The sequence below is a fragment of the Syngnathus floridae genome, chromosome 5 (genome assembly GCF_059516105.1).
Source record: "Syngnathus floridae isolate MCC-2025c chromosome 5, RoL_Sflo_1.0, whole genome shotgun sequence".
In the NCBI taxonomy this organism is placed as follows: Eukaryota; Metazoa; Chordata; class Actinopteri; order Syngnathiformes; family Syngnathidae; genus Syngnathus; species Syngnathus floridae.
In genome coordinates, this window is record NC_142417.1 from 16,704,497 (window position 1) to 16,717,705 (window position 13,209).

Genomic DNA, 13,209 nt, shown 5'->3' on the forward strand with positions numbered 1-13,209 from the left:
CACCTTCCAGAAGTGATTATGACGCTTTCTTATTTTGCTGCATGAAAACATGTAATTGATTCATTCAGTGATAAAATGTAATTTCTTTAGGTACATGTTAAATATCGATATTGCTGTACGCAACAACCATATTGCATAATTTTCCGATATCCTGCAGCCCTACTAGAGATAGACATGTACCAATACGAGGTATATTCTCCCAATTGTTGTAGGAGTTACCCCTCTTGTCGACCCAAAGCAACTTTCAATGAAGTCTCTGCCCCGCATACAAACTTGCGCGAGATACACGGCACATTGCGATAGTGCCCATTAGGTTTGAACATAGTATTACAGAGGGACTTCCACTTTTGTGCGACGGCAGACATGCTGCGCGGCGGCTCCCCTGTGAGTTGGGACGTTTTCATGTCCCAAGGTACTGCAAACAATGGTATTGTGTCATTTTAGCCAGCTAAGGGTGTTTTCACACCTGGACCCTTTTAAAAGAACCAAAGTCAGGCCTCTTTAAGTGGATCAAAAAGTGGACCAAGAGGAAACAAACTCAGTTCTTTTTGTGTTCACATTGTGAGTGTACCGTAATTGCCGGACTATAAACCGCACCGGATTATAAGCCGCACTAGCTAAAATTCAGGGATATTTCTTTTTTTTTCTTACATAAGCCGCACCGGACTATAAGCCGCACTTGCACACGAGTTTTTTACAAAGAAAGACAGTACATAGAAAGCCTTTTTAATGTTTTAATAACATACTTGAACATGTCTTTCTAAACATGGCCTGTGACGCAGCAGTAGTACCGCAGCAACGCGGAAGTGTGCACGCGAGTTATTAGCAAAGAAAGACTGGACACAAAGTTTTTTTTAAAGCTTTAATAACATACCTTAACATTTCTTTCCAAACACTGCCTGTGACGCGGCAGTAATACCACAACAACACGGAATTAACACAGCAAAGTAACTGAGACGCGGCGGTAATGGCGGCGGTTACACAGCAGCAACACGGTAGCACAGCACGAACAGGGCTGGTTAAAAAAAACATACCAGTAAAAGTACAAAAAGAGCCGTCTTCATCTTCCTCCTGTGCACTGAAACCAAGTCTTCCTCCTTAGTGTCCGATTGGAATGGCGTTAGATATCCTTCGCCTCCCACTTTCTCAGTCTCTCTTTCGTCGTCGCTTTTATGCATTTCTTCGAGTGTGAAGAGGGTCTGTTCATGCTAATCTTATTCATGCACGAAGTGCTACATTATATTAAACTAGCGAGCGACACGTATAGCTTAAAAGCGGCATCATATTCATTTATTTTATCCCCCATAATGACGGTTTATGTATAAAAGCTTGCTGTCTTTGTGTTAATGTGGGTGTGTGCGTGATGCGCGAGACGATCACGTCTTCTTCGGCGCATTATCTCTTCTTTGTCTGTCTCGCTCTTGCTTCCTGCTAGAGCGCCCCCTGGAGAGCGGAGGCCGTAAAAATCCATAAGTACGCTCCAGAGTAGACACAAGATAATGTCATCAACATCGACTGCCTTTGGCTTAAAAGCTGCATCATATGCATTTATTTTGTCCCCCATGATGACGGTTTGTGTATAAAGGCTTCCTTTCAGTAATGTCCGTCTTGATCGCGTGATGCGCGAAATGTAAACAAAAACTAGCGCGTCTTCTTCGACGCATTATCTCTTCTTCGCCTGTCTCGCTCTTGCTTCTTGCTAGAGCGCCTCCTGGAGGCCGGAGGCCGTAAAAATCCATAAGTACGCCGCGCCGCCGTTTAAGGTTCAAAGTAACCTTCTGAATAAAATGCATTAAAAGTTCACATTCATTACAACCTGTTTTTGGTGAGCAAAATGTCAGAAGAATTGAATTTAAATGCTGATTGATTGGGTTTTAATACAATGCAGATTACTTCACTGGTTTCTTTTATATCAAACAAGTTATTATCAAACAACTTGTTTGATTTAAAAGAAACCAGTGAAGTGATTAAAAAAAGGAAAAACAAGATGAACTTAGTACAATTACAATGCAGATTGTCCAAACAGCGCCACTGCTTTGTGTAATCTCTGAGTGATATGGCAGAGTAAGAGAAAGGGTTTAGAGCACAGGTGTCAAACTCAAGACCCGGGGGCCAGATACGGCCCACCACATCATTCTATGTGGCCCGCGAAGACAAATTGTGCATCAAATTCGTGTGTCATTACTAGAATTGCAAATTGTCTTCACTTTTAATAATAGCTTTTTTTAGAAATATTTGACCAGTTTTTACTCGTCTGATTTGAAAACGAGTTATTTGTCAGTTTGTTTTGTAGCTTTTACTGTATATAATAGTGTTAAGAGTAAAAGTGATCAAGTCCTCACAAAAATCACGAAAAAAATCTTATATAAGCCGCACCTGACTATAAGCCGCAGGGTCCAAAATTTTGGAAAAAAGTCGCGGCTTATAGTCCGGCAATTACGGTATTTCAAAGAGGACCGAGTTCTCTTTCTGGTTCAGTTCAGCCTTGATGGGGCCTCAGTCCTCTTTCTGTTCACACTAGGTCCTCTAGAGCTCTCACACTTCCACTGCACTGCATTCTGCACTGCATTTTATCTCGAGTAGCTAAATACTTTAGTTTTTTCACTTTTATTCTGCATTGTATAGAAGTTCTATCAAAACCGACTGCTTTCATTCTCTCAGAAAATTCTTGAAATACTGTCGCATTACGGTGGGTCGTAGATAGTTGTGATTTAATGCTGTTGTCGTTCCAAATTTCCAAAAGACATTCCGTTTCGTCTTCTCCTCAAACTATGCCGTGTCCAGGTGCCGTGGCAGAACTTTGAACGGCACATGCTTCTCTACGTTTACTATTAGAACCACGGTCACGACCACGACTTGCTGCTGCCATACTTTGGATTCTCTGTTCTCTACAGTTTTGTTTTTGTGCCTGCAGTCAAGTGACCAATCTACGGCAAGCCAAGGAGGTTCACAATGTACAGATGAGGTGAACCGTACCGTTGACTTTTTAGCGAACCGTACTGAGACCACTGAACCGTACTGAGACCACCTCTCAGTACGGTTCGTTTTAAAGGGGTCTGAGCACGGTTGGCGTGTTCATAGGGTGTTTTCACACTTGGTCCCTTTCAGCCCTCTAAACGAACTCAGATCGATGACTCAGCATTTTTTGTGCATATGTGAACGCGCCAACTGTACTCAGACCCCTTTAAAACGAACCGTACTGAGACCACCTCACCTCAGGAGGTGGTCTCAGTACGGTTCGCTAAAAAGTCAACGGTACGGTTCACCTAATCTGTGCATTGTGAACACAAAGCGCACTGGGTTCACTTCGCCTTTCGCACTGGATTGTAACCTCCTTGTCTTGCCGTAGATTGGACACGTGACTCCAGGCACAAAAACAGAAAGAGAACTCGGTCCTCTTTGAAATACACTCACAATGTGAACACAAAAAGAACTGGGTTTGTTTCCTCTTGGTCCACTTTTTGGTCCACTTAAAGAGGCCTGACTTTGGTTCTTTTAAAAGGGTCCAGGTGTGAAAACACCCATATATGCACCAGAAATGCTGAGTCATCGATCTGAGTTCGTTTAGAGGGCTGAAAGGGACCAAGTGTGAAAACACCCTAAAATTCATGGTACGGTACTGGTATTGCTATTTGGTACAGATGTGACAGCTTGAAGCTTGGCTGTAGAAATAAGCCACATGAAGTCAATTGAGTCAACCCCAAACATTTCTTGACAATCGTATGTTGTATGTACCCACACTAGTCTAAATGCAGCATTATGATTAATGTAGCGTTTATGGAATATGAGTTAAACAGCAAAATTCACCCATGATTGTCCAATCGCAGGGGGCAGCCATTTTGCCACTTGTTATCGACTGAAAATGACGTCAGAGTTGCCAGTTTCACGACTCAGTTCCAGAAAACTGGTGAGCCGTGATTGGTTGTCATCTTGATCATAATCAGCTTTATTGACCAAGTTTGTGCATGCCAAACAGGGAATTTGACTCTGGTTGATCTCAGCCTCTGTACGACATTTAAGTGACTGACAACATTCAGGCAACTAACAACATTGAAGTGGCGAGAGCAGGATGTTATTGCACAGTGATGTCTCTGAGTCTCTATGAGTGGTCTGAGTTCATCAGAGCGACAGCCTGGGGGAAGAAGCTGTGTCTGTGTCTGCTGGTTTTGGCGTACAGTGTTCTGTAACGCCTGTCCGGAGGGGAGTCGTTTGAACAGACTGTGACCTGGGTGAGAAGGGTCTGCAGAGATGTTACTTGCACGTTTCCTGGTCCTGGACAGATACAAGTCTTGGATAGATGGGAGGTTGGTCCCGATTATCTTTTACGCAGATCTAATTTCCGTTGCTGTCTGTGCTTGTTGTGTTTGGTGGCCAATCCAAACCAAACAGTGATGGAGGTGCAGTGATGTTATGCTCAGTTGACAGCGATACATAATACACTAAATAACTCACTTACTTGTGGATTCCTGCACACTTTGTGCTCTTTATGTAATGCTCTTAAGCGCCACAAGATCACAAGTATTTCATGGAGGTACTAAAATTCTCCCATGAAGTTGGTGGACCATATGAGTTTTCATACGTGTATATTTTTGCTCTAGTGTATGACTACAAAAGAGCTCAAGCTAAAAAAACAAACAAAAAAAAACTATAGTCAGGTGCGGCTTATATAAGATTTTTTTCGTGATTTTTGTGATGACTTTGTCACTTTTACTCTTAACACTATTATATACAGTAAAAGCTACAAAACAAACTGACAAATAATTCGTTTTCAAATCAGATGAGTAAAAACTGGTCAAATATTTTTAAATAAGATATTATGAAGACATTTTGCAATTCTAGTAATGACACACAAATTTGATGCACAATTTGTCTTTGCGAGCCACATAGAATGATGTGGCGGGCTGTATCTGGCCCCCGGGCCTTGAGTTTGACACTCAGAGATTACACAAAGCAGTGGCGCTGTTTGGACCATCTGCATTGTATTAAAACCCAATCAATCAGCATTTAAATTCAATTCTTCTGACATTTTGCTCACCAAAAACAAGTTGTAATGAATGTGAACTTTTAATGCATTTTATTCAGAAGGTTACTTTGAACCCTGAGGCTTAAATGGCGGCGCGGCGTACTTATGGATTTTTCCGGCCTCCGGCCTCCAGGGGGCGCTCTAGCAGGAAGCAAGAGCGAGACAGGCGAAGAAGAGATAATGCGCCGAAGAAGACGTGCTAGTTTGTGTTTACAACATTTCGCGCATCGCGCAGAACGTGATCAAGACGGACATTACTGAAAGGAAGCTTTTATACGCAAACCGTCATTATGGGGGACAAAAGAAATGCATATGATGCCGCTTTTAAGCTAAAGGCAGTCGATGTTGATGACATTGTGTTGCGGCACCCTTTTCTTTATTTCGTGGTCCCGTCTAGTTGCACGCTAGTTTAATGTAATTTAGCGCTTCGTGCATGAATAAGATTAGCATGAACAGACCCTCATCATGGAAAATGCTAGAAGAAATGGATAAAAACAACGACGAAAGAGAGTGGCGAAGGATATCTAACTCTATTCCAATCGGAAATCGAAGAGGAAGACTTCGACGGTTTCAGTGCACAGGAGGAAGATGAAGACGATGAAGCTCTTTTTTTTACTTTTACTTTAACCAGCCCTGTTAGTGCTGTGCTACCGTGTTGCTGCTGTGTTACCGCCGCGTCTCAGTGACTTTTACCGGTATGTTTTATTTAATCAAACCCTATTAGTGCTGTGTTACTTCCGTGTTGCTGCGGTATTACTGCCGCGTCACAGGCAGTGTTTGGAAAGAAATGTTAAGGTATGTTATTAAAACTTTAAAAAAGCTTTCTGTGTCCAGTATTTCTTTAATAACTCGCGTGCACACTTCCGTGTTGCTGCAGTACTACTGCTGCGTCACAGGCAATGTTTAGAAAGACATGTTAAAGCATCTTATTCAAACTTCTAAAAGGCTTTCTGTGTACTGTCTTTCTTTGTAAAAATCTCGTGTGCACGTGCGGCTTATAGTCCGGTGCGGCTTGTGTAAGAAAAAAACTAAAATATCCCAGAATTTTAGCTGGTGCGGCTTATACACCGGTGCGGCTTATACACCGGAAATTACGGTAGTTCTTATTGCTTGACAAGTCAGCATATATTCAGCATATATTCAGCATATATATATATATATATATATATATATATATATATATATATATAATTATTATATATTATTATATTATTATATAATTATTATTATATTTTTTGGGTCAAATCATAAGTTGAGTCTGTGAATTTGAAATTATATTAGTGTTTTGGATCATTGTACATTTAGTTTAAACTTTTAAATCTGAAAAAAATAATCAAATGAATGTTTATGATGCAAAACACACAACTAATTAAAAATTCCTCTGTTTTATATTCTTCTAGTCAGCAGCCAGCTGCTGGGGTAGCATACACCCACCCCACAACGGTGGCCAGTTATACAGTTCATCAGGCACCTGTGGCAGCTCACACTGTGGCAGCAGCCTATGCTCCAACAGCAGCGACCGTAGCTGTTGCTCGGCCTGCACCCGTCGCAGTGGCTGCTGCGACTGCTGCAGCATACGGGGGATACCAGCCAACCCATGCTACAGCTGACTATGGCTACACTCAGCGGCAGCCTGAAGTTCCGCCACCACCACCACCAGTCACCTCACAAAACTACCAGGTACACAACTTGATTTTATGATCCTGTATGTCACAGGTGTCAAACTCAAGGCCTGGGGGCCAGATACGGCCCGCCACATCATTCTATGTGGCCCGCGAAGACAAATTGTGCATCAAATTCGTGTCATTACTAGAATTGCAAATTGTCTTCACTTTTAATATCTTTTTTTAAAAATATTTGACCAGTTTTTACTCATCTGATTTGAAAACGAGTTATTTGTCAGTTTGTTTTGTAGCTTTTACTGTATATAATATCAAAGTCAAAGTCAGCTTTATTGTCAATTTCTCCACATGCCAGAGACACACAAAGAAACCGAAATTTCGTTCCCCCCTATCCCACGGTGACAAGACATGGCTCACAACAGACAAACAAGTAAACAAGTACAACAAAAGCGTGCTGAATAAATAATGAATAAATAACACAACAATAAATAAATAAATAAGAGGAGCAGAAAAAAAAGGAGCAAGTGCGCGTACAGCAGACATTCCCGAAAATAGCGCAACAGTGCCGCACGCTACGCAGAAGGGGGTAGCGAGTTCAGGGCCCTAACAGCCTGGAGAAAGAAGCTGTTGGCGAGTCTGGTGGTGCGGGAGCGCAGGCTCCTGTACCTCTTCCCAGAGGGCAGAAGGTCAAACAAAGAGTGAGCCGGGTGACTCACATCACTGGCAATCGAGGTTGCCTTGCGGGCGAGATGGGAGGTGTAAATGTCCTTCAGGGAGGGGAGCGAAGCACCAATAATCTTACTAGCCGTATTCACTATGCGCTGCAGGGCCTTCAAGTTCTGTTCAGTGCAGTTACCACCCCAGACAGCGATGCAACTGGTGAGGACGCTCTCAATGGTGCCACGGTAGAATGTAGACAGGACTGCCTGAGGAGCACATGCACGCCTGAGCTTCCGTAGGAAGTACAGGCGGCGCTGAGCTTTCTTTGCCAGTGACGAGGTGTTTGCGGACCAGGAGAGGTCCTCACTGATGTGCACCCCCAGGAACTTGGTGCAGCTCACCCTCTCCACCACAGCACCGTCGATGATCAGCGGCAGGTGTGTTGTGTGACCCTTCCGGAAGTCAACAATGATTGCCTTGGTCTTGTTGACGTTCAGCAGGAGGTTGTTGTCCCTGCACCACGTGGTCAGAAGGTCAAATTCCGACCTGTACCGAGTCTCGTCGCCCTTCGTGATGAGACCCACCAGAGTCGTGTCGTCAGCAAACTTCACTATGCGGTTGTCGCTGTAGGTCGCAGAGCAGTCATGCGTCAGCAGGGTGAAGAGCAATGGACTGAGCACGCAGCCCTGGGGGGCCCCCGTGCTCAGCGTGATGCTGGCGGAGATTTTGTCGCCAACACGCACCACCTGAGGCCTCCGACAGAGGTAGTCCAGTAGCCAGTTGCAGAGGGAGGTACTGAGGCCCAGCTCGTCGAGTTTGGAGATGAGTCGCTGCGGCACAATGGTGTTGAAGGCAGAGCAGGCAGAATGTATGAGGTGCTCATACATTTATTTGGGTTGACAGTCATAATAGCCCTCCGAAAGAAGCTATGACTACAATGCGGCCCGCGAAAGAAATGAGTTTGACACCCCTGCTGTATGTCGTGTGTAACTAAGCATACTGTACAGTAAGACTGAAGTGTGTGTCTCTAACTGGGTCTCCATTACAGAATAAGAAGAACAAAATTAGTGATGTTTGATGTTTGTTAGTGATGTTAGTGAAATTAGTGATGTTTGTTCAATTTTGATAAAGTACACTTGCGACATCTAGGTGTTTTGCTTCTGATGCGTAATTCTCGGAAAATCCCATGAAATGTTCAAGCAGCATTCACGACGGCGTTGAGAGGTAAACAGGTGGGGTCCGTGGGCAAATGTGCAGCGCTACACAGGGTGGTCAGTATCACCCCCTGCAGTAGGGCTGGGCGATCTGGCAAAAAATATTATCACAATTTATTTTCCACAGCATTTGATCTCGATTATCTAGTTTTTTTTTTTTTCTTCCAAATTGCCCCTTTTATAGCATCTGCACTGAAAACTGAAGGTACTAGAAATTACTACAACATTTTATTAACATACAAAGTAAATACATCCATCCATTATCATTATCACGGGGGTTGCAGGCATGCTGGAGCCTATCCCAGCAGTCATCGGGCAGTAGGTGGGGGACACCCTGAACTGGTTGCCCGCTAATCGCAGGGGACACAGACACGAACAACCATTCACACTCGCACTCACACTTAGGGACAATTTGGAGTGCTCAGTTGGCCTGTTTTGGGGATGTGGGAGGAAACCGGAGTGCCCGGAGAAAACCCACGCGGGCCCAGGTAGAACATGCAAACTCAACACAGTGAGGGCCGGAGGTGGAATCGAACCCGCACCCTCCTAACTGTGAGGTGGTCGTGCTAACCAGTGCTCCACCGAGCCGCCATACAAAGTAAATAACAAAGCAAATTAGATTCATTAAGATGAAAAATAATTATAAAATTACTCAACAGTAAAACAAAGGTCGAAAATGTAAAATAACATGGGAACTAGTTTATACTCTATAATCTATATTGCGTTTGGGGGGTATGCTGGACCCAAAATACACAAATTGCCCCCTTGTGGAAAATGAAAAAACCTTAATAATTTTCATGTTTTCCTTATTATCATTTCGGTAGTACTTCATACCTTCATACCCTTTTCAAGTATTTGTTTGCACTGAAAACTGAAGAAACTAGAAATTACTTTGTATTGAATAATAATAATAATAATATTTAATTTTGAAGCGCCTTTCAGGTCACTCAAAGTCACTTTACAAAGAGTTAAAAACAAATTCAAACAATAGCAATCAGTAATAGTAAACACAGTAAAACGGTAAAAAGCCGGTGAGTAGCGGCAGCAAGACCAGCCAGCGTGCACTCAGACCGAAAGATCCATAGAGTACAAACAATATTTTACTTGGCATTCACAAATTAGTATTAAATAAAATGAAAATATAATAATTATAAAAATATTCAACAGTACAACATAGGTAGAAAAAATTTAATTGTTTAATATTGTTGGAAAATAATTCAGATCACATGCATGCTGGTTCCAACAGCAGAGATATCAACTGAAGGAGTGTAGAAAGGTATGACTGTACGAGTGTTGTATTTTCAGGACTCTTACTCCTATGGCCGGTCCACAGCCTCTGCTGTGGCATATGACAGCAAGCAGTACTACCAACAGCCAACTGCAACTGCAGTGGTTGCGGCTGCTGCTCAGCCACAACCTACTGTCGCAGAGTCCTACTATCAAACAGGTGCTTTCTTGAATCTAATTCATTTTCAACTGTCTGTGGGTTAACATAATTTCATTTAACTGTTCAACTCCACATCACTGTTATCCCACCATATTTTATACTGCTATTGGACACTGATTCAGTTTTCGAGCTCATAACTGACGTCAACGATTGTATGATGTAAATGAAAGTGAATTATATAATTTTGGATGAGATTTTATTACAGAACCAAAGACAATTATTTTTTTGTATTACATCAGAAAATGTGTCAGTTGTAAAACAGTAAGCAGCCGAAACATTAGTAATATTGCCCCAGGCCTTAAAAAAAACTAAATACTGTTATTGTTAAATTTTTCAATTTTCATGATAATCACGCCTATATCTACTTTTCTGTTCACCAGCCCCAAAACCAGGGTATAGTCAGGGGGTAACATCATACACCCAGACCCAGCAAACTCGCCAGGTGACGGTAATAAAGCCAGCTGCGCCCAGTCCTGCAACATCCTCTTTCTCCATCTACCCTGTGACCTCCACTGTCCAGCCCGTGGCTGCTGCCGCCTCTGTGGTCCCATCATATTCTCAGAGTCCAACGTACAGCACAAATGCTGTCACCTACTCTGGTAAGTGTACATCTCTGCAAAGTATGGCTGTGGTTTGCACGCCACAACATACTGAGTCAATAGTGGGGATTTTGTCACATCAAAACACGAGAGCTGCTAGCTAATGGTAGCAAATGGATCTCATGCCTAACGGTGACATAACAGCTTTGTAGATCTTGTGCAAGTGTCTACAAAATTTTTAAAATCCCACGTTATCCTAAAAGTAGACACATAAAGTAGTTGCTTATATACAGTACAAATGTTTGGGTCTTTGGAGTGCCTGCTCATTTATCAGGTGTGAAGTTAAATTGCCTTGTAAATCTTGTATTAGCTGTCTGGGAATCGACTTATTGCATCATGCCCAACAACCCCTTTCTCGTGATCTATGGCTCAACCGCAAGGTTAGTTTACCAAGAGTAACAAGTTACAATGTCGTATCCAAGGTTTCGATGCTTAAGAACTGAAGTATTATCTTCATTGTAATTTTTAGAGGTAGAAAAATTAGTGGATGTAATTGACAACCAATTGATTATCAAATTAATCAACTACAGTATATTAAGTCGGATAATCAATTAGTTATTATTTAACCTAAAATTGTCCAAATCACTCTCAGCAGTAATTCTTTCTAATTTATGTAATCCTTCATGAAAGTAGAGTGATTATGTTGTTTTAACAAAATAAAACATTTGTAAACATCTGCTTTACCCCGGAAAAACAATGGCCAAACCAGTAAGTGAATCAGTTTCGAAAAGATTGGTGAGTATATCAATCCCTCTCATGCGGCATTGGTCCTTGTTAAGTTGCTTTTTAAAATCAGAAAAAGAATTATCTACAATAATTGGTGTAAATTATTACATTTTGTAACATCTTCAATGCAAAATAAGAATTTACACAAATCGATTCTAAAAATTCAGTGGCAGCTGCAAAGTTGTTATTCAGCAGACTTCAGGATTTAGGTAGCAAACAATAGGAAAATTGTTTGTCACCGCAGGAATCTGCAGAGAAAGTGTTGATTCCGTGGAGAACGGTCCTGATTCTGCGAAGAGCATTTCTTGATTCCGTGGTTTAAAGGTTGTCCTAGAATGACTAGTTATTATGCAAATTAATAATGAAGTAGGAATTCTTTCCTGAGAATTTTTTTTTTGCAAAACCAAATGCAGAGGACAAATTTCACCACACCCAGATGTGTGTGTGACGATCATTGGGACTTTAACTTTAAAACACCCTGCAAAATTGTTCATCAAATAGTCAACATTCATAATCTATTTGTCTGTTTTGGGCAGATTTATTTGGATTACTTTATGAAGTGCAAATCTTTTGAGGGAGAATACGTGACATAGATATTGTAAACATACTGCATACAACTGAAAATAAGTTACCGTATTTGCCGGTGTACAGGTCGACTCGGTGTATAAGTCGACCCCCTAAAATTCGACGGAAATTTACGATTTTATGATATATCCTTTGTATAAGTCGAGCTCAATTGTTGCATTATATTAAACTTCAAAATTCAATATGCGAAATTTATTGACGAAATGTGTTCAAATTCCGGGAGGCCGTGCGCATGCGGCTGTTTATAAGCACCGCGGAGGAGATCGCGGCCGGCGAGCTCGCGCACGCCGCCCGGCACCAACGGGAGGCCGGAAATAGCTCCAAGCCGAGCGGATCGGCACTTTATAAGCACCGCGGAGGAGATCGCGGCGCCTCATTGGACTTCCAGCGGCCGGCGAGCTCGCGCACCCGCCCGGCACATCCGGGAGGCCGTGCGCACGAGCCAAGTGGCCGAAAATAGCCCCCGCCGAGCGGATCGGCTGTTTATAAGCACCGCGGAGGTGGTTGCGGCGCCTCATTCGACTTCCAGCGGTCGGCGAGCTCGCGCACCCGCCCGGCACATCCGGGAGGCCGTGCGCACGAGCCAAGTGGCCGAAAATAGCCCCCGCCGAGCGGATCGGCTGTTTATAAGCACCGCGGAGGTGGTTGCGGCGCCTCATTCGACTTCCAGCGGCCGGCGAGCTCGCGCACCCGCCCGGCACATCCGGGAGGCCGTGCGCACGAGCCAAGTGGCCGAAAATAGCCCCCGCCGAGCGGATCGGCTGTTTATAAGCACCGCGGAGGTGGTTGCGGCGCCTCATTCGACTTCCAGCGGGCCGCGCACTCGCGCACGCCGCCCGGTTCAAATTTTCTAAGTGCAACGCACAATGAGATGCATGAGAAACGGCCTTGGTTACCATCACATTTGAAGCGATGAATACGAAGTTAAATTTTATGACTCGGTGTATAAGTCGAGGTCGATTTTTTTCGGTCGATTTTGGATCGAAAAAGGTCGACCAATACACCGGCAAATACGGTAATTGAAAAACATTGTATTAAACTACCGTATTTTTCGGACTAAGTTGCGTTTTTTTTTCATAGTTTGGGTGGGGAGGCGATTTATACTCTGGAGCGATTTATATGTGTAATTATTCACAAATTTTTACTTGATCATTAACACATTACTTACTTACTTGTATAGTTGATCACTTGACATGTTATTTTCACTTCAAAACGCATGGCTGTGGAATAATTGGAGCCTCACTGACAATGAGTTCCATTCACTGACTTCCGGAGTCAGGAGAATAGCGATCACCATCGCTTGCTGTGTTGGCTCATATGTTGAGCTCTTGTT

The 13,209-nt window shown here is 43.0% G+C and overlaps 1 protein-coding gene across 3 annotated transcripts in view; it reads left to right on the forward strand.

Moving 5' to 3' along the window:
* The window catches only part of zfr (zinc finger RNA binding protein), a 92,598-nt gene that overhangs the window by 2,016 nt on the left and 77,373 nt on the right, over positions 1–13,209 (forward strand). For all 3 annotated transcript variants that reach the window (XR_015858606.1, XM_088376171.1, XM_088376172.1), the window contains exons 3-5: positions 6,424–6,703; positions 9,825–9,966; positions 10,347–10,565. Coding sequence is in view for 2 of the 3 variants with exons in the window: in XM_088376171.1 (XP_088232297.1) it covers positions 6,424–6,703; positions 9,825–9,966; positions 10,347–10,565 (641 nt within the window). In the remaining variant the exon portion in view is untranslated. The remainder of the gene's footprint in view (positions 1–6,423; positions 6,704–9,824; positions 9,967–10,346; positions 10,566–13,209) is intronic.